The 23,842-nt window shown below is 45.7% G+C and overlaps 1 protein-coding gene across 1 annotated transcript in view; it reads left to right on the top strand.

Annotated features, from left to right (window-relative positions):
- Positions 1-23,842, top strand: part of RBM45 (RNA binding motif protein 45) — a 123,216-nt gene that overhangs the window by 59,670 nt on the left and 39,704 nt on the right. Inside the window, exons 7-8 of the mRNA XM_029605883.1 lie at positions 2,601-2,694; positions 15,900-16,075. Of these exons, the coding sequence (XP_029461743.1) occupies positions 2,601-2,694; positions 15,900-16,075 (270 nt within the window). The remainder of the gene's footprint in view (positions 1-2,600; positions 2,695-15,899; positions 16,076-23,842) is intronic.

Genomic DNA, 23,842 nt, shown 5'->3' on the forward strand with positions numbered 1-23,842 from the left:
CATTTCCCACAGGGCAGTAGCCGCGGTGAAAAAGGCAGCCCTCTCCTGTTCCCCGAACGTCTTCAACAGGGCCGCACTGAGGAGAAAAGGGTCCGGGGGTTGGCACTGCCAATCGGGCCTCCCGGGTTCCCGGCGCGTTCTGGAACTGCTACTGCTCGATTTGGCCTGCATTGCCTTCACCGACATTCCTTCCCCTCCCGACAAGCAGCCGGTGCAAACCCCGGCGCGAGACAGCCGTGCGCGTACGCTGCTGCACGCGGAGAAGGCCGCACCACACGGCATGATCCCCGGCCTAAAATTTAGAATCTGAGCCTGAAGTAGTCGTGGCGAAAAAAAGGCACTCAGGAGCTGTGCGGCAAGTGTACGGTCGGCGAAAATGGATCGAGAGGGAGGGAGAGCCTGAAGAAGAACGCTAGACCAGATAAAAAGAAAATTAAAGTACCTCCGTTTTTATTTTTTTTTTAATTTTTGTCTTGTATGCGGTCCTGCTGAGGCTGAGTGAACCGAGCTTCCCGGTATCACCCTCAGTCGCGGGTAGTTACAGGGTTTCCAACCTTCTGCTCTAGAGCCTCTGCTACCAGGGGGATGGCCCCACCAGGACCTAGCAACCCCTGGGAGGCTTAAAAAGGTATCTGGCTTTTTTTTTTTTTTGCTTAAAATCTTTCTTCTATTTCTTCTTTTTTTTTTTTTTTTAATAATCCCTGAGGAATAAATTCCTAAAACTAACATCTAACACTGAACCCAGACTAAAGGTTTGCACTTCCACCATCTGCTGGAGACAGAGAAATACTGACAGACTCTAGGTGGCACCTCAGGGGTATAGGACGGAGTCCGTTAAAATTTTTCTGTCTTCATCTGCTGGAGGGGAGGCAAAACCCAGGACTCTGGACTGTTTCGGGTACGTACAGGGAAATTACTTTGCTACTATAGTAAAAACAAACAAAACTTTACAAAGCAGCTTGAGAAAAATATGATGTGTTGGCTTTGTTCTATTAAATTTATAGGTCAAAAACATGCCAGATCAGATCGCCTATTTTATTAGGGGATTGTGAAAATTTGAATTGTAAAATTTTCTGAGAAACATTTTTATGTCATTTTATGTTGAGAGAAAAATAGCATGGGAAAATTTTCCAACTCAGAATTTTCTGGAAACTCCACATCTCTACGTGTAAGCCTCATGGTGTGAGGGAGATGAGGATGGTTGTGGAATTGTAGGATTGGACTTTATGCCTGCTTTTCTGAACTCCTCCTTGCTTTCTCTGGCCCCTTGAAGCAGCCCTGCTAGTACTGCTCAAGGCTGGTGTACAGTATTTGCATCCAGAAGCTTAAGAGCAGTGTATAACTCGTGTAGACTAATAAAGAATTGTGGCTGGGATCTCTGCTGCCTTTAGTCCCCTCTGCAGGACATTTTTATACATTCCATAAGTTGCAGTTTTGCTGGTTAATTGGAGAAAGCACACAGGATGTCTCTCATTCAGCTAAGATAGAGAGATTGCTGTGAGGCCTGAGGGGAAATTGCTGAGCCATTAGACACTGCAGCCCACTTGCAGAACTTTTAATCTTTAACATTCTGGTTCAGCCTTTGGTTTCATGCTTGCTGATTTTATTCCATCAACTGTGATCCAATAATATATTTCCCATTTTGTGCATACTTTTTATTAATCCAATATCAAAAAACCTGCCAGATTTGCTTCTTGAGCACTTTAAATTTTAGCCATAGGTTGTATTTGATCTTTTCCTCCCAGTGGTAATTTAAAATCAATACAGCTGGGCATGTTATGACACTTTTAAGGAGTAACTTAGTGTTCTTTATATCTATATTTTTATCTATATCGACACTTAGCTCGCTGAATGGCATGCTTATACACACCTAACCATCCAATGAGGAACATAAGCACAGATTGTCCGGTCTATGCCCATACTTTGAAACTTACACGCATGTTCTCTGAATTCTGCATGTAAGATGCAAGGTAGGCGCTTACCTCAGAGAGCATGCATGCTGCTCTTCAGCTATGTGGATATGCACCTTGGCTGCTGGTGGGGTTGGGTTGAGGGGAGGGGTCAATGTGTGCTAGGGTCCAGATGCAGAGGAGTTGAAGAAAGTACTATGGTCGGTTTGCGGATAGAGAGTGCTTAGCACTCCCAATATGATGTACTCTCTGAATGTTCAGTGGGTACCTGCAAGGAGCACATAGAAATCTTAATTAATAAGGGGGGCTTTATTTGCAGAAGGCAGGTGTTCATTGCTGTGTTTGACTGGCGTTCTATACTTTTTTTTTTTTTTGGCCTTTTCTCTGCTTTACTTTCCCAAGCAGCCCTACGTTTGTTTGACATAATGTGTTTCAGACTGTGTATGCTCTTGTATTCTAACAGGTTAATCTATATAACATGCAAATGAGCAGTGTTTCCAAATTTTCCAAAAGCTTCAGGTCAGAAGACCTCTGAATAACATCTGGAGCTAGAAGATGTAAAGGAATTTAGCGGAGCAAAGATCTAGGGCTTGCAGCTCTGGTGTCAGCCAGTTTGCTGCAGTACTTATAGAACGGTGTGTTCTGTGATAAACTTCTCTTCATTACATAACTGAGATGATCTGGTTGCAGCGTCCTCAGAAAAATGGCAACACAGATGGTAGCAGCTCAAATGGCTTCAATGGTGTGGAATACTCCCATCTCTCAGCAGTATGGAGCAGCAGCAGTAAGTGTCGGTAGCAGCCAACTTAAGAACTGTATAGCACTCAGCTGTCACAAATAACTAGAATGCCTCTGTTTTTATCATTCTATAATAATCTCAGAAATATTCATTTTTATGTTAGGGGGTGGGGGTTCCAGCAAATGTTATTGAGAAGTTTAAGGGTGGTCTCATTAATGGGACTGAGTTTGAAATCCAGACAGGAGTGCACTCCATGTCTAGTTTAGCTTTCCTGTCACCTAACTGACAGGGTCATTTATCCAAATGCGATGTGACCTTATTCTCCTAGGACAAGCAGGATGGTAGTCCTCACATGTGGGTGACATCATCAGGTGGAGCCCTGCACGGAACACTTTTACCTGTTGAGCATGCCCAGCATGGCACCAATCCTGCAGCCACCAGGGGTCCCCCTTTAGTCACTTTTTTTTTCCACGCAGCAATTGCCTTACGGTTAGGAGCTCTGTGAGATTTACCTCAACTTTTCCTCATGGAACTTTGAAGATTATTTTCATTAAAATCATCCTCACCGGAGTCCCCCGTCGAATACGTTTCCTCCGACATCCGGTAAGTGCATCCCCCGTGTTCCGAGGTTGATTCCCAGCAGCACTCTTTTGGTTACCGACGGTTATCGACTGCGTGCGCGCCAAATTTTTTCCATGGCAACGGGTTTTCGAAAATGCCCCGAGTGTCTGAGGACAATGTCCATAACGGACCCACATGACATTTGTGTGTTGTGTTTAGGATCCTCACATGACATCCATCAGTACTAAAAATGTGATAAATGACCCCAAAGGGAAGGCTCACTCTGTTGGAGAAAATGCAGCAGCTCTTTAGTCCCAAAGGTGCTGCTTCATCGTCTCCAACACGACCACAACCTTCCAAAGCGGGTCCGTCGACATCAAAGACGCCGAGCAAACACCTTATCGGAGCGGGTGACCAGCCATCACCGACCCCCTCGCAGACATCAGCTTCTTCATCCTTGGCAGCAGGGAAAGACTGAGCCGAGCACAGGGGGAAACACCATCACCGATTCTGCAGGGGCATCGATGGCCATCGAGCCACCTGCGAAGAAGACTCGGGCAGAAGAGCCCCCATCCTCCTCTGGATCCGGGTCACCGAGGCATTCCCCACCTATATCGGTGCCGGGTACTGAATCTCCACAAATCACTGTGGAAACATCAGTAACGCCTAGCCTGCCTCCTACCCCAGGCACAGTGCTTTCAATGCCAGCCTCAAAGGGGGAATTGGACAATAATGGTCCAGGAGGCAGTGCTTAAAGCCCTCCAGGGCTTTCATTCACCATCGGTGCCGTCCCCCATACCGACACCGCAAATGGAGCACTCGATGTTTGCACAACTTTTCGAGCGCCTAGAAGTGCTCAGGTCCCGACCCCCATACTGGGTTCCTCTGAGGACGATGAAACTGTACCCGGCCACACTACACCATGGAAGCCACCAAGGCCGGAGCTGATACCTGGGCCATCGGGAATATCAATGCTTAAACATACCTCATCAGTTTCCAAACCTTCGTTCCCGACTCCAGGTCCATTGATGCTAAAACTGTGTCCTTCGATGCCAGCACTGGATCCACTGATGCAGCCGCAACCTCCATTGAAGCCATCCCATTACTTGTTGAGGCTTTCTCACCCTCTCGAGTTTGATGTGCCTCCTCCATCAGGAGATTCACAAGGACAAGGGGAAAGTCGCTATGATCCCTGGGAAAACGATTCCACCGATGACTCCTCACATACTTCCGAGGACCTGCTCTCAGAGCCCTCACCCCTGGAAGAAAGGCGACTATCTCCTCCAGAAGACCTCTCCTTTGTAAGTTTTGTGAGGGAGGTGTCTGAAACCATTCCATTTTCTTTGGCTACGGAGGTACACTCACCACCAGATGTTGGAGGTGCTACAATTTGTAGATCCTCCAAAAGAAGTAATGATGATACCAGTGCACGAAGTGCTTCTTGATGTCCTGCACCGCCTCTGGGAGCACCCAGGTACAGTACCTCCAGTCAATAAGAAGACTGACACTACTTACCTGGTCCAGCAGACCCAGGTTTCCAAAAAAATCAGCTCCCTCACCAATCTGTAATGGTGGAGTTGGTGCAGAAGAAAGCCAAAAGACCATGGCCACATTCTTCTGCTCCTCCTGGTAAGGACCAGAAGGCACTGGATACATTAGGATACAAAGTCTTTCAAGGATCCATGTTGATAGCGTGGATAGCTGACTATCAACTATACATGGCCCAGTACAATAGGAATCTCTGGAAGCAAATACAAACATTGGCAGATTCCTTACCACAACAACAAGATTCCCTGTCCTCTATTATTCAAAAGGCAATGGAAGCAGGTAAGCATTAGGTTAGAGCTGTTTATGACTCATTTGAAACTGAATCCAGAGTCTCAGCAGCCGGCATTAGTGCTAGGTGTTGGGCCTGGCTAAAAGCTTCGGACCTACGCCCAGAAGTTCAAAATAGACTTGCTGATCTGCCCTGTACAGGTGATAATCTGTTTGGAGACAAGATCCAGGATGCAGTAACTCAGCTAAAAGATTACCATGAGACCCTTCGTCAGTATTCAACTGCCTCCACGGAGCCAACCTCCGAAGCCCCTGGGGGCATACGTAAGGACATCAGAAGACAATATTACAGACCAGGAAGATACTATCCTCCAGCGTCCCGTGCTACAACAGCCCGGGCCCAATGGAGAGGACAAACACGTCAAGTAAGACAATCTAGGTTGCCACCAGCTCCTCAGGCTGCTTCGGCGACAACGTTTTAATTCCTCTCTAGAGAGCAGTACCCATTTATTATTTCTCTTAAAATGAAACTTTCACCTGTATGCCCCATCTATATCTTTGTATCATGAAAGATCACGATACTATTATAGGGCATCAGAAGTCCTCTAGGAGCAATGAGACGGGTACTGCTTTTTAGACTGGAAATTCGGATGAGTCTGTATATTCTCTAGTCATTATATAAGTGCCTACCTAAACAGTTGGACTTCACCCCATAGTCTAGCTGTTTCCATTTTAACGTTTATCCACATATATCAACTCAGGCTCTTAACACCTTTACCAAGAAACCGTAAAGGTGTGAGCCTTTTTTCATACAACACTCCTTCCTACTGCATTCCAATTTCTGACACATGCATTCAAACCACTAGTGACCCAACTCAACAAACAGTTCCAGCCCTAGGATGGTCTTGTATCCCTCTGTTGAGAGCAGAAGCATCTACCGATAAAATTAATCGGCCATCTCTTCTTGCGTCCCCTCTGAATCTCAAAATAAATGATTCTGCTCTCAACACAGAGATGGCAGACCACCATCCATAGAGACCTTAACTCTTCCTTGGAAACTAGGTCTGCTATAGATGTACCCTCAGACACCACTCATAGCAAGACACTCGTGGACTTACGACACACAAAGGGTCCCATGATTTTCAAGGGCCTCTTCAGAAAGTGCCACATGACAACCGGTACACTCTCTATGGCAGATCTTTCAACTCTAGTTTCCAGTCTTATCTGTTTGAAGTTAATTCACTACCATTAATTACACTTCACACCAGAGACGGGCTAATCCATACCGGTTCAGCCCCGGGTGAGGTACTTCATCAGAAGCTTATCTACATAACCTGATAGTTCTGTGCACTCACCTACATTCCTTCTTCAGGTGCTACCTGATTACAATCAGAATCCAGCTATCCACTTCAAGGACTTACACTCGCTAGAGTGATCGACCCTTACACACTTGAACTGTAACATACAGCTTGCATTTTCTATGCACATTCTACAGTCCACGTGAAATCCACCAGACTCTTAGTCTTTCTTAAAGCTAACCTAAGAGTACGGTGGCTATAACATCTTCCTTCACTTGCTTCAGACAATACACAGAACCATAACAGCATCAGTAGCACACTATCGTTAAATACTAACTGACTGCACCAGTGGGTCTGTGACATGAAGTTATCTTCATTCCTTCGCAGCCCACTATTATCTAGGTGAGCCCAAAACATACCATACTACCTTTGGCCTGTCTGTACAACAGAATTTCTTCCATATGGAAACCCAACTCGTACTACCACGACCTGTTCTATATTTCAGACTGACTCATAGTTACCAACAGCACCCCAGTTGTTGTGCCTGTTGCACATGTTCGGTGCTGCTTGAGTGGATTTTCATGAGACACCCACATGTGAGGACTACCGTCCTGCTTGTCCTGGGAGAAATAGTTGTTTACCTGTATCAGGTGTTCTCCCAGGACAGCAGGATGTAGTCCTCACGAAAACCCGCCACCCCGCAGAGTTGAGTTCGCTTAAGTTTTCTTATTTTATTTTTTCGCTCGTACTTTTTGCTACAAACAAGACTGAAGGGGGACCCCTTGTGGCTGCAGGGTTGGTGCCATGCTGGGCATGCTCAGTGGGCCAGTCAAGTGTTTCGTGACAAGGCTCCACCTGATGATGTCACCCACATGTGAGGACTACATCCTGCTGTCCTGGGAGAACACCTGTTACAGGTAAGCAACTCTGCTTTGCGTGCATTAGGGCCTTATCGCATTTGATAATGCCCTACTGTACACGATAACAGACGCAGACGCATCGCAGCAGTATTATTGAAATGAGGGGAAGGGGAGGAGTGTGGGTGCGGTTTGGACGGGATTATGGCCTGGCAGCGCTGCAGGCAACAAAGTTTTTTTTTCACATTATCGCCGGCAGCACCGCAGGAAATAACACCACCTTTTCCCGTGGCGTTATGGGTGCAAAGGTGTGCGGCCTGGTCACAACCAGAGCAGATGAAAACACCATGCACAATTTCACACAACCTCCCCCCCCCCCCCCTTTTTAACTGTGAGAGATTGGGAAGGTGTTTTTTTTTATCATTGCCTCTAGATGCCTGATTTGCAGAAAGTCTGTAGCTTTGCAGTACAGAATATGGCCATGCTTTAGTTCCTATTCAGAAACGTTTGGGTTTTCTTTGTTCTGGGTGGTGGTCAGCTCCCTTGCAAAGCCCAGCTTGGCTTGTGTGATTTAGGCCCTGTGAGAAAAGAGTGTCCTGCCTGTGAGTGAGGCTTCTCTACAAGGACTTCCCTTTTTGTCCTTGGTTTGAGTACACTTGAGCGACCCATCCTGAATTCCAGAAACAATTTTCAGCTTGTTTATAATAGTTGCAGAATGGGGGTTGACTTAAGTAAAGATGAATTTAACAACCAAAAAATAACATTTTGAATACATGGTTTTTACTTCTTGTGTTGCGTGCATTAGAACTGTTATCCTGTACACATGGCATGCTTCCTGAATGCTTTGTATTTAGACATGTTCCATTAGAGGGTTCATTTTCTGATGGGCCTCCTTTATGAAACACATTTAGATGTTTGAATACACAAAAATAAAATTGGAATAAATGTTTTTATTGATATGTAGAGCATTTTCCCACAGAGCTTTTTCAGAGTCGCTCTGGTAAAGTCAGTTCTTTATACGTCTCCAGATCAGTCCAGACTCCTGGGTTTTGCCTCCCTGCCAGCAGAGAAAGTTTCAATGACACTGTACATAACCCAGTGTGTCACCTGCAGTCCCTCAGTATTTCTCTGTTTCCAGCAGGTGGTAGATGGTGTAAATCTGCAGACTGGAGAGAGAGAGAAAAAAAAAGATTAAAAGACAAGGAGACCACGTGACCCGATGAATGAGTGAGCTGTGCGATCTGCTCACTCCTGGTGCTCTCTCCAAAAACGACCTTTTTCATATCTTTTTTTGGGCCAAGCCGCTTCTCAGCTTACCCATGGCTTCCCAGATGTCGATCAAAGGATTCCTGCTTTGCAGGGCGGGGACGTGACTGGCAAATCGCAGCTGGAGAAAAAAGCTCCCAGCAAGCCGGCCGAAAACAAAATGGCTGATTGCCCCCCCCCCCCCCCCCGAGCCCGCGGTCAGCAGCAAGCAATGGTTGAGGAGGTAACTCTGGCTGTGGTCCAGGTCCTAGATGGGCAATTTATGGAACTTTCTCAGCAAAATAGCCTTTGGCAATGAAACTTTGCATGTGATCAAGCAGCCAGATAGAAGACACTCAGAAGAGTGGCAGAGGTGGAAGTGGAGGCACAGCCCTGCAGGCAAAACAGGCAACCCTGGAAAAGCAAGTTCTGGCCTTGAAATACAAAGTAGATGACCTGGAAAACAGGGCCCAAAGAAATAATCTCCACTTTGTGGGCTTTTCTGAATCCTGCTCTGACTGCGAGGTCCAAAGCTTACTGGAAGGTTGGCTTTTAACAGACCTCTGTCTAGAACATCTGCAAGGAAGCTGCCACGTGGAGCGTGCTCATCACCTGGGGACCCATAGCCAGGGGGCTTTCAGGCCGCGTGTTGTGATTGCAAAGTTTTGAATTTTGCACACACAGCAGCCATATTCCAGGCATATAGGAAGAAGGCTTCGTTGCTCCATGAGGGGAAAAAATCTTGATTTTTCAAGATTATTCCACTGTGGTATCTCAGAAAAGAATTTTCACAAGTGTGTGCAGAGCTCTATAATTGTCATTTTAAATTTAATTTGCAATACCCTGCACGATTGCTTGTGGAGTATAATGGCACCTGGAAGATATTTGATTCAATGGTAAGCGCACGGACCTTTTTGGCTTCTTTATCTGTGCTATGAGGGGACTTTGGCATCTTTTGCACAATGCTTGTGGGCTTGTATATTTGAGAGGGTGAAGCCCACCAAAGTGAAGGCCTGGAACACACGGCTTGTTTTTTGCTCAGGCCTGTTAGTTATTTTGGATTGTTGCTGTTCTTTACATCACAGATGTGTTAATATTGTTTCTGAGTTTTATATTTTGCTACATGGTATAGGGGAAGCACCAGAACGGGTTGCAAGGTGGTTTCTGATCCTTCTAGTTTGGAGGTCTGTTTGGAGGAGGGGGAGAGTGGGCATTGGGGGAATGGGGAGGGGGCACAAGAGGAGGAGGTAATGGAGCGGGTTCTAACTGATGATGAGGGTTATGGAGATTTTAGCTGGCAAGTTTAGGTGTTATTGGAGATGGCTGGGGATCGCTAGGTATAGTGCTCATCCCTTAGGCTTAGGGGGGGGGGGGAATCAGTATGGTTCTCTTAGTAAGACAGCTGAGTATATTTGTATATCATCTCTTTTGTATCAAATATGGCTGAATCTTTAAGATTATTGTCTTGGAATATAGCAGGCTTAGGATCCCCGGTGAAGAGGGCTAAAATGTTGACTTCAGTAAGAAGACATAGAGCCCAGATTGCATGTTTGCAAAAGACACACTTAAATGACCAAGAATACACAAAGTTAGCCAGAGATTGGGTGAATCAGGTTTATTTTTCATCAGCAGTGAATCGGAAAGGGGGAGTTGCCATTTTATTGGGTAAGGGAGTAGTCTATGAGCATGCTGCCACTTACAGAGACAGCGAGGGCTGCTATGTGACTATTATTGGGAAACTCTATGGAAGGCCTGTGACAATAGTTGGTATATACGCCCCTAATGTATATTCTCACCAGTTTTTCACATAACTTACACATACGTTGACCATCCATGCCACGGGGCCTGTGTTCTTAGCTGGGGACTTCATTTGTGTGGCGGATCCTTCTCTGGATCGTCAGTCCAGGGTTCACTTGCCTAAGTTGGGACATAAGAAAGGTATACTGTTTTTATATGTAAGTAGTTACAATTATCGGATGTATGGAGGGTGATGCACCCTGAAGTAAAGGATTTCACTCACAAAGCTAGGGCCCATGATTCCATGTTTTGGATTGATTATATTTTGGTTAGCACAGTCAGTTTTTCCTTACTTCATAGGACTGAAATTGGGCCACAGAGTTCTCTGACCGTGCTATGATCTGGGTGTATTTCATATAGGGGGCTTCGGGCATAAGGCAGCGCAGATGGAGATTTCCTTCCCACCTTTCGGGTGATGTGGATTTCTAGGTATTTCTCAAGACTAAGTGGAAAGAGTATGAGGATCTTAACTCTTTACATAAGTCGAATCCTCTTTTTTTTTTTCCCCCCCATTAGTATATTTATTGGAAGTGAAAATATAACAAGCAACAGGAATCATTGACAAATTCAGCAGTAACCGATTACATAGGTAGAGCAGCATAAAATACATAACTGACATCGATAACACATATCAGAACAGTTTTAATACAATATGATCCACTTCTTCTCGTTCAACGAACACTCCCTTAATTTTAACCTAAAACCCCTTTCCCTTCCCCCTCCTTACGCTCTTGCTCCACTGTCAAACAAAAGAAAATTAATAATACCTTATGTCATTAAAAAAAAAACTGAGAAAACTGTAGGATCTAGGATAACTAAGATCTCCGTGAATGCCAGCTCTATGACAACAGGGTAACATAGCCACTTGTCCATGTCCGATCTAATATCAGTCTATCGCTTGCCAGGCTTCATAAGCAGCCCAGGCCTTTGAAAACTTTGGAAGGTAGTTGTATTTGCAAGCAGTTATTTTACCCAGTGTTAAAATGTCGGACACCTTATGTTGCACATCAAATAACTGCGGGATTTTGGATGATTTCCAGTGTCTTGCGAGGACACATCGCGCTGCAACAAAAATATAGTATTCCAGTCGGTAGACCTGTAGGGACTCTTCTCCACTAGAGATATTTAAAAGAACTTGACCTGCTGTATACTCTCCAGTATTATGATTAATGGCAGACAGCCAGTTGAAGACTTGTTGCCAAAATTGTTGAATATACGGGCAAGACCACCAAAGATGAAAATAGCCACCATCTAAGTCGAATCCTCTTTTATTTTGGGAAGCGGTGATGTGGGGGGAAATCACAGCTTAATATGATCTACAAGAACAGATTATTTATTTATTTAGAATTTTTATATACCGACATTCTCGATACACATATCGAATCAGGTCGGTTTCCATAGAACAAAACAGTCGCTGTTAAGGCGTTACATAGAACAGGGGTTTTTAGAACATGAGAACGTAGATATTAAACAAAGTTTCTGAACATAAGAACGTGACTATTAAATAAATATCAATAACATGTCAATAACATGTCAAACAAATTTGCATAGCAACTTGAGGAAAACTGCAAACTAGCAGATTATGTATTAACATTAATAATATGAAAAACTAATCAAAAAGACAACAACCAACGGGGAGTGGTATCAGAATATTGTATAGTGTTTCCAGTCTCATGGGCTCTTGCCCTTACAGGGCTACAACCCCTCTCTTGTCTTTGAACACTGTTTTGATCACGTCATTTACCAACTCTCTGAAGGTTTGTCCATTTAAATTCTTTTTGTATTTTTTAATTTTCAAAAAAGTGCAAAAATGCCTCCCGTAAATTACCCGTGTTAAACACACCTCACATTACCCACTACCTTTGCTCATTAAAACAAAATATTAATTGCTGATTATACTTATCTCTTTAGACTACATTTGTTTTACGCATGAATCTCGGCTACTTTGCCCAGATGAATCGCCCGACATTGACAATGTTTCGGCGCGCTCCTCGCGCCTGCTTCAGGGGCTGTCGTTCGTTCTCAACCATTCATTCTCAACCACTTCTAAAAAAGAACATGAGTATAATAATTTTTTACTTCAGATAAAACAAATGTAGTCTAAAGAGATAAGTATAATCAGCAATTAATATTTTGTTTTAATGAGCAAAGGTAGTGGGTAATGTGAGGTGTGTTTTTAAAAATAACACGGGTAATTTACGGGAGGCATTTTTGCACTTTTTTGAAAATTAAAAAATACAAAAAGAATTTAAATGGACAAACCTTTAGAGAGTTGGTAAATGACGTGATCAAAACAGTGTTCAAAGACAAGAGAGGGGTTGTAGCCCTGTAAGGGCAAGAGCCCATGAGACTGGAAACACTATACAATATTCTGATACCACTCCCCGTTGGTTGTTGTCTTTTTGATTAGTTTTTCATATTATTAATGTTAATACATAATCTGCTAGTTTGCAGTTTTCCTCAAGTTGCTATGCAAATTTGTTTGGGTTACAATATTTGAGGTTGTGAGCCAGTATATAACAAATAACATGTCAATAACATGTCAATACTTAATAAGCGGATCATCGATCTGGAACATGAATTTCAGAAAAGTAAAGCTCAATTTGTGCAATCTCCCTCTGTGGCCAACAAAAAATTATATAGGGAATCTTTATATTTGCTTAATTGCTATTTACACCAAAAAACCACATCACGTTGTTTTATATCTCATATAAACTGTATCGGTCTGGGAATAAGGCTGGCAAACTTATGGCTAATTTAGTGAAAATTAAGCGAGGTCATAACTATATAGAAGCTTTGAAGGGGCCCGATGGGGTTCGACACACCTCCACTGAAGACATATGTTGGATCTTTAGGTCTTTTTATGCACAGTTATACTCGCAGGACCTGAAGGATGATGCCGGGGAGGCAGAGGAGTCTTTCTTTCAGGGCATGGAATTGCCAAAGGTAATGGCCCTACAGTTGTCATGGTTGAATAGGCCCTTTACCATTTCTAAAATTATAGAGGGAATTAAATCTAATCCACTGCACAAGGCCCCAGGCCCGGATGGCTTTCATGCTAATTATTATAAGGTGCTTAGTGGGGATATTAGCCCTACCCTTAAAGAATTTTTTTCCATAGTGGGGTGGCTTTCACCGAGATATTAAGAAGGCATATATTACCGTACTTTTTTCTAAAATACTGGCCAATAGGCTGAAGGTAGTTTTGCCATCCTTGATTTCTTAAAACCAAGTGGGCTTTGTACCAGGGAGGGCAGCGAGTTAAACATATAGTGTGACTATTAAAGCTTGAAGGAGATTTTGTCCATTTCTCTTTTATATCATGAACCATATTCTGTTGTCTTAACTAATGGAGGTATGTCTGGTGATTTTGAGCTGCAGAAAGGCACAAGACAGGGCTGTCCCTTATCTCCTCTCTTATATATTCTTCCCCTTGACCCACTATTGCGGAACATAGCGGACTTCTCAGATATTCGTGGGTTTGAACGGGGAGGGGGGAATCATTTAAGATAGCTGCTTTTGCGGATGATGTGTTGGCCTTTTTAACAGCCCCAGTTTCATCTTTATAACATATCATGGCCTTCCAGACTCAATTTGGCATGTTCTCTGGACTTAAAATAAATTGAGATAAGTCAGAGGCTTTGGACGTCCTTGGGACTTTAAGAGGTCAATGGCCGGGGCCTTTCCCTTTATGTTGGGTAGAAGAGATGAAGTATTTGGAAATCCATATACCCATTGACATTCAGAACATCTATGATAGCAATTTACTCCCATTGTTACGAAAGACCAAGAGGAGGCTACAGGCGTGGCGATCATTTCACTTGTCACCCAGTGGGTGGATTCATTTATTTAAAGTGATGGAACTTCTGAGGTGATTATATGTTTTACAAATGCTGCCAGTATGGATTAAACAGAAGCACCTTTTGGAGTTTTATAGAGCATTTCATAGCTTTCTTTGGAGCAACAAACGAGCGCGCTTAGCTCCGCTTAGCTTTGTCAAAATTACAGTGCTCCTGGGAGGTGAGTGGGATGAACTGCCCCAATTTCCAGATGTATAATATAGCCTGGCTCCTGCGACATGTTCATGATTCGATGTGGGGCCTGGAACTTGTTCCCTCCTCCCCCCCCCCCCCCCCCCCCCCCCCCCCCCCCCCCCCGGTCCTTTTTTTTTTTTTTAAGCTTGGTGCAGCCCTCTTCCAGTGAGGAATTTTGTAACTTGTATCTGGCAATCTGCTTCTTGATTATATCCAATGTAACCCCATAGTTCGGACATGTAGACATGCCTGGAAGACAGTGTGTGCCAAAATACAAATCCCTTGGCTGTTTCCCCCATGTTGTCCATTGTAAGTCATCCAAGGTTTCCCCCAGGTGTCAGCAATACCGTTTTTCTAACATGGGCTCGCAAGGAGCTGACCTTCTTGCATCAGTTTGTCCAAGAAGATGGGGGTTTGGTCCGTAGTTTTAGTGATCTTCAATTGGAATTTACATTAACTCACAGAGAATTTTATGCGTATATACAAGTCCAGCATTTTATTGTAACCTATTTTCTTAAATGCTCTCCAGTCATTCATAAAATTTATGGATCCTCCCAGGGGGTTGTGAGATCTTGGTGAGGGCATCTCCCCTGGTTTGAGGAGATGAGCTATCAGGAGGGTAACCCTTCTGATAGCTCGGTCTAGAGGTCTGTGGGGTGGACATCTGATGGTCAAGATCCCTCATCTCCCATGAGACAGCAATGGAACCTGCTGGCAGTCCTGCACTGCAAGCCCAGTGGAGCAGAGAGGTATCACTTTTATATAGTTTGTCTTGGGCTGCATTGCTAAAGTTCGGCAAAAAGAAACTGATATAAAGAGCCAGAACCTCTGCACCAAAGGAAAGTATTGGTTTCTATGTATCTTTATTTGTTCTCAGAGAGTTTAAAAAAAGAACAAAACAAGGATCAAGTTAATAGGAATCTGTGCAGCAGCGGGGTTCCAGGAGGGGGAGCTACCTTAGCAGCTCGGGGAGCTCAGCAATGGGATTTTTCAGCAGCTTCTCTGCCTGCGGAGGAGACCAGGTGTTGACTCCGGAAAGCTGAGGGACTGTTCTCTTACTTGCCGTCGAGGTGTTGGTGGTACCGTGGGTGCGGAGAAGAACAGCATGTGTGTGCAGCAAAAGTGGCATGGCAATCGGGGCTTTGCATCTAGCATGGCCACACCAGTAGAACGAGCCTTGTGGGTGACGCAGTCTAGCACTGAGGGTTTCCCCATCAGCGTGGAAATGGCAGCCGCTTTCAATTCCCTATCAGTGTTGCTTAGAAGTTTACTTAAAAATTTATGATGATTGCTGTCATCTTGGCTTGGGTACAGGCAATACTGCGGGACTGCAATTGGCACACTGGGTTATGTACAGTGTTAGTGAAACTTTCTCTGCCACCATCTGCTGGCAGGGAGTCAAAACCCAGCAGTCTGGACTGATCTGTGGTACTACAGAAATGAAAATTAGCAGGTAAGAACCAATTTTCCTATTCCTAGCTTGAAGAATGACTTGGTGTTTTTCTTTTTTTTTTTTTTTGTACCATTGGGAATGTGTGTTGATGGAAACATCCAAACCAAACCAATGTCTCTCTTCCTACTGGAACCTGGTCTAAGATCTTGCTATTTCAGCTCCCAGTGTTGTAAAATGTGTAACTGTTAGTCACCAGGCTCTTTTAGGATGTGCTGTTTTGTCTCCACAGGTGTATGAAAGAGGAGGGTACGGTTCTCACCCCTCTCACTCCACTCCACTCCAGACAGATGTCACATTACCAACTTACAAAAAGAAGGCTCCAGCTGACAGCTCAGTGAAGGAACGGCTTTTCCTGGTCTTTCACCCGCATCCTTTGCCAATAGAGGTGCTGGATGATGTCTTCTGGTGAGATCCCAGCCTTTCCAAATGCTCAATTGAGTGACAGATTGGCATTGATGTGCAAAAGAAAGTCAAGTGATAACAAAAGAACATTTGTATAAGCACCTAATTATGAAGTCATTCATGATAGCTTAGAAAAAGTAATGGAATCTAAATTGAGGAACTATGTAAAGTGCTACTTGTCCTCATTGTGTCTCATATCTTTTATAGAAATAAGCAAAACCTCTTTTTTTTTTTCCCACAGTTGCACACTCTGAAGTTCATTTTCAGTGGCATGGTGATAGTGTATTGTGCCTCACTTTTCCAAACTTTGCTACACTGTGTTTAATAATTTCTTGCAGACCTCCCTAGATCTTCAGACTTGGAAACCTTTGTCACATCGATGCAAGTGTGGTACTGCATTGCCTGTTGCAGAAATTTTGCTAGGGATAATTGTTTTCTCCTGGTAGAGATTTTTTGCCTGCATATGGATATTGGGAGATCTTTTGTTACTGAAGAGACTGGATTGATCAGTATAGGGATGATTCAGGAGGGAATTCTTCATCTGGACTCCAGCTGACTTAGAATGACAAACTGAAGAGTAGTAAATCACCTAGACTGGTTGATATACACCCCAGGGTTCTGAAGGAACTAAAAAATGAAATTTCAGGTCTATTAGTTAAAATTTGTAACCTATCATTAAAATCATCCATTGTACCTGAAGACTGGAGGGGGAGTCTAATGTAACCCCAATATTTAAAAAGGGCTCCAGGGGCGATCCGGAAAAACACAGACCAATTAGCCTGACTTCAGTGCCAGGAAAAATAGTGGAAAGTGTTCTAAAGATAAAAATCACAGAATATATAGAAAGACATGGTTTAATGGAATAAAGTCAGCATGGCTTTACCCAAGGCAAGTCTTGCCTCACAAATCTGCTTCATTTTTTCGAAGGGGTTAATAAACATGTAGTTCCCTATACATACCCAGATCAGTCCAGACTGCTGGGTTTTGCCTCCCTTCCAGCAGATGGAGACAGAGAAAAACGTATAAGCACCCCCTCTTAACCTGGCATGCCACCTGAAGCTCCTCAGTATTTCTCTATCTCCAGCAGATGGAGGTGGTGCAAAACCTGCAGTCTGCACTTCTGCTTGAGGTGTAGGCTAGGCGCAAAAAAAAAAAATTTTTGGCAGTGTTTATGAAGTGTAAAGTTGGTTTAAAAAAAAAAAAGTACAGAGAACTCTGCAGATAACTATTAACTATCTGCAGATAACTATTAACTGAGCATCAGCCTCCTGGGGTCTCCGTGAGACTATCCCCTCTGGTAGTAGGCAATTTAGGAGCTGGAGTCGGCGATCCCATGTAGCTCCCTTAAGGTAAGGCTTCAGGGGTGACACCGGTAGTCCAGTCCCTCCCCCTCGGTCCCGATTGGCTGAAAAAAAAAATGAGTCCAGCCGAAAGCAAAAACAAACAAAAAAAGATAAAACCTTCTTCTAGGGACGTGGCTCTTACCGGCGGTCGGCACAGCGCTGCCTGCAGGAGCGCTCAGCTGGCAGGGCGCACGCTATCGGCAGCTGCTGCGTGGCTTGTGCCATTTTGTACTCTTCTTCGTTGCCACAAACCCCCCCTCCCCTCTTTATGCTGAGCCCGTCGAGTTGCACGGCCTGCAGGGAGTCCGATTCTCGGCTCTCCCACACAGGCCTTTGTTTTCGGTGTCTTTCCGGCGGGGAAGGCACTTCAGTCTTGCTGCCGGTGTCTCACAAACGGCAGCCTGAGCGAGGCAGTCGAGCCGATCCATTCCCGCTGAACGCGGGAACGGCAGCCATCTTAGAATCTTTTGCCATAGCAAAAGTTCGGCTTTTAGGGGGAGGGGAGCTCCCCCCTCAGCTTCTGCGGTCCCTGGCAGCCCAGAAGACCCACGGGAACGACCCAGAGAGGTTTTGGGGGGTGATCCTGATTTTTTTGCTGCCCGAGGGGGTGGGGCTGACTCCTTCTTGATGGACTTTGTCCTTCTCATGCACAGGGTTTTTCTGGCCACGCAAGGTACTCAGAGGGAGGCTGTGGTACAGGGGCGGCTGGATGGTCCCCCCCACCCCCCAACAAGGTGCCGCAATCTCAAGACCCCCAGGTATCACTACACATAAAGAAGCTTAAGAGCTCCTCTCTCCCTGGGGTGGCAGCCTCAGTTTCTGACCCCACGGGAGACGGCCAGGCGGATGTAACCCTGACTCTTCCACTCCCTCCTGGAGGGGACCTGGATGAAGACCTGGGGAGGTCGGCCCCCCTGGAGGGCGATGATACAAAGGTGGTACGCCTTTTTCACAAGGAAGAATTGGACCCACTTATTCTGTGGGTCTTGGCGGAGCTAGGAGTGGATCTCCCGCAGGAGGTGCCTTCTCCAGGGGAGGTGGACCCAGTCATTGTGGGGTCCCTCCCGGACCTTTCCTCTTCATCCCATGCTCCAACAGTTGATGACTTGGGAGTGGGATGCTCCGGATGCTGGCCTCAGAGTGGGGAGGGCGATGGAGAAGTTTTATCCGTTGCCGGAGGAGGTCTTGGACACCCTTAGGTCTCCTAAGGTGGATCCTTCGGTGTCGGCGGTTACAGAGGACCACAATCCCAGTTGCCGGAGCGGCGGTTTTAAAGGATCTCCAGGACCGGAAGCTGGAGGTTCTCCTAAAGAGGATTTTTGACGTCTCCGCCTTGGGCATTCGAGCGGAGGTTTGCAGGAGCTTCATGCTCCAGGCCAGTTTACGTTGGGTCCAACAGTTGTTAACTTCCCAGGACCTCCTGCCTTCGGAAGCGGCTCAGGCGGAGCACCTGGAGGTGGCGGTAGCATATGGGGCGGCAGATGCCTTATATGACGTACGGACATCTTCCAGAACTATGGTGTCGGCAGTCTCCACCAGATGGCTCCTTTGGCTGAGCAGTTGGTCCACTGATGTCTCTTCTAAGGCCCAGTTGAGTTCCTTACCTTTCAAGGATAAGTTCCTTTTTGGTGAGGACCTGGAGCAGTTGATTAAGTCGTTGGGCGAGAATAAGGTTCACGGCTGCCAGAGGACAGACCGAGGTCCTCCAGAGGGTTTCCAGAGGCCCGGCCCGGTTTCGTGGCTAACGAAGATTCCGGCAGAACAGGACCCCGGGGGCAACTCAGCGGCAACCCGCTGGTAGGGCGCAGCCTTGGTCTTACTCCTTTTGGGGGTGTCGGTCCGGCAGAGATGGGGCCAGTTCCGCTTCCCTTGGGGCAAAGTCAGGACAATGAGATGCGGTCGGCCCATTCCTCAGTTCCCAGAGTGGGAGAAAGGCTGTCCGGATTTTACGAGGAATGGATCAAAATAACAACAGACCATTGGCTTCTCGATGTCACAAGGCAAGGTTATGTGTTGGAATTTGCTCGGCCCATCCGCAACATGTTTCTGGTGTCCCCTTGCCCTCGAGGCACCATTCGTGCATCAAACCCTCGACCGTCTCCTAAGTCTGGGGGCCATCATGCCCGTCCCTCTGGAGGAGTGTACAACAGGGCGTTATTCCATCTACTTCATTGTCTCCAAAAAGGGAGGGGTCATTCCAGCCGATACTCGACCTCAAAGAGGTGAACAAGGCCCTCAAGATTCCGCATTTCAGAATGGAGACCCTACGATCAGTCATAATAGTGGCGGTCTGCAACGGCGAGTTCTTGGCGTCCCTGGACTTGACAGAGGCGTATTTGCACATAGCCATTTGCAAGGATCATCAGAGGTTTTTTTGCTTCAAGATTCTCAGTGACCATTTCCAATTTTGTGCACTGCCGTTCGGCTTAGCAACAGCCCCTCGTACTTTCACCAAGGTGATGGTGCTAGTTGCAGCAGCCCTTCGGAGGGAGGATGTGCTAGTTCACTCGTACCTAGACTAGCTCATCTGTGCGAAGTTGAGAAGTATGCGTGGCAGCAGTCGAGAGAGTTGTGGGGCTCCTGGAATCGCTGGGATGGATGGTCAATCAGGCGAAAGCAATCTTTTCCCGTCTCAGGTGCTGGACTTCTTGGGAGCTCGATTCGATACCCAGTTGGGGAAGGTTTTTCTCCAAGAAGGCAGGATCGCCAAGTTGATGCAACAGATCAGATGCCTATTGTCTCTCTGACCCCCTCTGTTTGGGACTACTTACAGGTCCTCGGTTCCATGGCATCTACCCTAGAGTTGGTCCCTTGGGCTTTTGCTCATATGAGACCGTTACAGAGAGCATTACTTTCTCAATGGGATCCGAAGTCGGAACAGTTTCAGATCCCATGGCCGCTCACAGAGCGGCCATGGGATCAGCCACCAGCCAAGATCCAGTCTTGGCTGGTGGCTGATCCCAGAGCATCTGTCTCGCGGAGTGGACCTCGAAGTCCCTCAGTGGATAGTAGTCACTACAGATGCCAGTCTGTCCAATTGGGGAGCGGTATGCCAATCGCAGGTGGTCCAAGGGACTTGGTTGATAGAAGAGTCACAATGGTCCATCAATCACCTAGAGACGAGGGTGGTCTGGCTGGCGCTCCAAACATTTCTGCCGATTGTACACAATCTAGTGGTACGGGTGCTATCCGACAATGCGACAGCGGTGGCTTACATCAACCGTCAAGGAGGTACCAGAAGTCGCCCAGTGGCCGCAGAGGTGGCACTGCTTATGGTCTGGGCGGAGAAGCATCTCTCCATTCTGGCAGCGTCACACATCACAGGCACGGACAACATACAGTTGGATTTCTTAAGTCGGCAAAGTATCGATCCCGGGGAGTGGGAGCTTTCCGAGGAGGCGATGGCCCTCATCATCCGCAGGTGGGGATTACCCTGTCTGGACTTGATGGCAACTCAAAGGAACGTCAAGGCAGCCCGCTTCTTCAGTCGCAGAAGGGAACAAGGGGCCGAAGGGGGTGACGCCTTGGTTCTCCTGAGGCCGCCCAGGATCCTGCTTTGTCTTCCCTCCATGGCCACTGGTTTGGCAAGGTTTTACGCTGCATAGAGGTTCATCCAGGGAAGGTGATCCTAGTGGCTCCAGAATGGCCTCTGCGCCTGTGGTACGCGGATCTAGTCAATCTGGTAGTCGACTGTCCTCTCTGACTGGGGCACCTTACCCACTTGTTACATCAAGGCCCTGTATTTTTTGATCAGGCAGATCGCTTTTGTCTAGCAGCCTGGCTTTTGAGTGGAGGTGATTGAGGAAGAAGGGTTACTTCACTGATGTATGTTCGCGTATGGAAGGTGTTCGAGTTATGGTGCAAGGAGCATGGGGTATTTCCCTGCCGTTCTTCAGTGCCAAGATTTTGGCGTTTTTGCAGAATATCCTAGCCAAGGGTTTGTCTTTTAATTCCCTTAGGGTCCAAGGGGCAGCGTTGGGATGTCTCCTAGGCAAAAGATTAATGGCAGTTCTCTCGCGGCCCATCCTGATGTCATACGTCTCCTCTGGGGGGGGGGGGGCGAAACATTTGAATCCTCTTGTCTGTCCGTCCTGGAACCTGAATCTGGTACTTCGAGTTTTGTGTGATACGCCTTTTGAGCATTCTGAAAAGAAACTACTTTAAAGGACCCTCACCCTAAAGATGATGCTTTTGGTGCTATTTGCTCGGCTTGTAGGATATTGGAGCTGCAAGCTCTCTTGTAGGAAGCCATTTTTGCGCTTTACGGAGTTGGGAGTTTCTCTTAAGACCATTCTGTCTTTTTTGCCGAAGGTGATTTCTTCGTTCCATCTGAATCAGCCTGTGGAGCTTCTGGCCTTTTCTCTTATGGATAGCGATGCTCCGCATACTAGGGAATTAGTGTCTGAAAGTTCGGAGAGGAGTTTTACGATATTTAGAGGTTACCAATTTCTTCTGTGTTTCGGACCACTTGTTCGTCTTGTGGAGTGGAGCTAAGAAGGGATGGCAAGCTTCCAAGGCGACTATAGCTCATTGGTTTAAACAGGCTATCGCATCAGCTTATATTTGTCGGGGCCGGACGGTCCCGGATGGCTTAAAAGTGCACTCTCTCTACGCGCTCACGCCTCTTTTTTTGGCTGAATATCAGTCAGTATCACCACAGGAGATTTGCAGAGCGGCAACTTGGAAGACGCTTCACACCTTTGCGCGTCACTACCGTCTGGATGTCCAAGCTCCAGATTATGGGAATTTTGGCAGGGGTGTCCTTCAAGCTGGACTCTCCATGTCCCACCCGGTGTAAGGAAGCTTTGGTACATCCCAGCAGTCTGGACTGATCTGGGTACATACAGGGAAAGAAAAATTAGATCTTACCTGATAATTTTCGTTCCTGTAGTACCACGGATCAGTCCAGATGCCCTCCAGGTTTATCGTGAGAGTCCACTTTGTGATTTTATTTCTACTGCAGAAACCAAAAGAAGGCTATATGTTTATCCGATTTTTTGATTAATCAGTTCTAGAATGTTCTAGTTTGGCTCGCTTGATCTGCCCAGTTCTAATTTTTGGCAGCACTGTTATCCTCCAAGTTATTTCTGCTTTGATACTTTTTATACTGAGGAGCTGCAGGTGGCACGCCAGGTTAAGAGGGGATGCTTACAAGTTTTTCTCTGTCTCCATCTGCTGGAAGGGAGGCAAAACCCAGCAATTTGGACTGATCCATGGTTCTACAGGAACGAAAATTTATTGGGTAAGAGCTAATTTTCCTATATAGATGAACCAGTGGATGTAGTGTATTTGGATTTTCAGAAGGCATTTGACAAAGTTCCTCATGAGTAACGTCTAAGAAAAGTAAAAAGTGAGGTAATCAAATTTGCAGATACAAAATTATACAGAGTGGTTAAATCACAAGCAGATTGTGATAAATTGTAGGAGGACCTTGTGAGACTGGAAAATTGGGCATCCAAATAGCAGATGAAATTTAATGTGGATAAATGCAAGGTAATGCATATAGGGAAAAATAACCCATGCTGTAGTTACACGATGTTAGGTTCCATATTAGGAGCTACCGCCCAGGAAAGAGATATAGGCGTCATAGTGGATAATACTTTGAATACTCGGTGTGCTGTGGCAGTCAAAAAAGCAAACAGAATGTTAGGAATTATTAGGAAGGGAATAGTGAATAAAATAGAGGATGTCATAATGCCTCTGTATCACTCCATGGTGAGACCACACCTTCAGTACAGTGTACAATTCTGGTCGCCGCATCTCAAGAAAGATATAGTTGTGATGGAGAAGGTACAAAGAAGGGCAACCAAAATGATAAAGGGGATGTAACGGCTCCCCTATGAGGAAAGACTAAAGAGGTTAGGGCTGTTCAGCTTGGGGAAGAGACAGCTGAGGGGGGGATATAATAGAGGTTTTTAAAATCATGAGAGGTCTAGAACAGGTAAGTGTGAATCGGTTATTTACTCTTTCAGATAATAGAAGGACTAGGGGGCACTCCATGAAGTTAGCATGTAGCACATTTAAAATTAATTGGAGAAAATTCTTTTTCACTCCATGCACAATTAAACTCTGGAATTTGTTGCCAGGGGATGTGGTTAGTGCAGTTAATGTAGCTGGGTTTAAAAAAAGTTTGGATAAGTTCTTGGAGGAGAAGTCCATTAACAGCTAATAATCAAGTTGACTTAAGGAATGGCCTCTGCTATTACTGGCATCAGTAGCGTGGGATGTACTTAGTTTTTGGGTACTTGCCAGGTTCTTATGGCCTGGATTGGCCACTGTTGGAAACCTGAATGCTGGGCTTGATGGACCTTTGGTCTGATCCAGTATGGCAATTTCTTATGTTCTTATAATGAAAGTAGTGGCTCTCTGTGTCTTGGATGAAAGAGGAAATGGTTCATTTACATATTCCTAAGCTTGGACCAAGCCT

Source organism: Rhinatrema bivittatum, chromosome 6 (assembly GCF_901001135.1).
Source record: "Rhinatrema bivittatum chromosome 6, aRhiBiv1.1, whole genome shotgun sequence".
In the NCBI taxonomy this organism is placed as follows: domain Eukaryota; kingdom Metazoa; phylum Chordata; class Amphibia; order Gymnophiona; family Rhinatrematidae; genus Rhinatrema; species Rhinatrema bivittatum.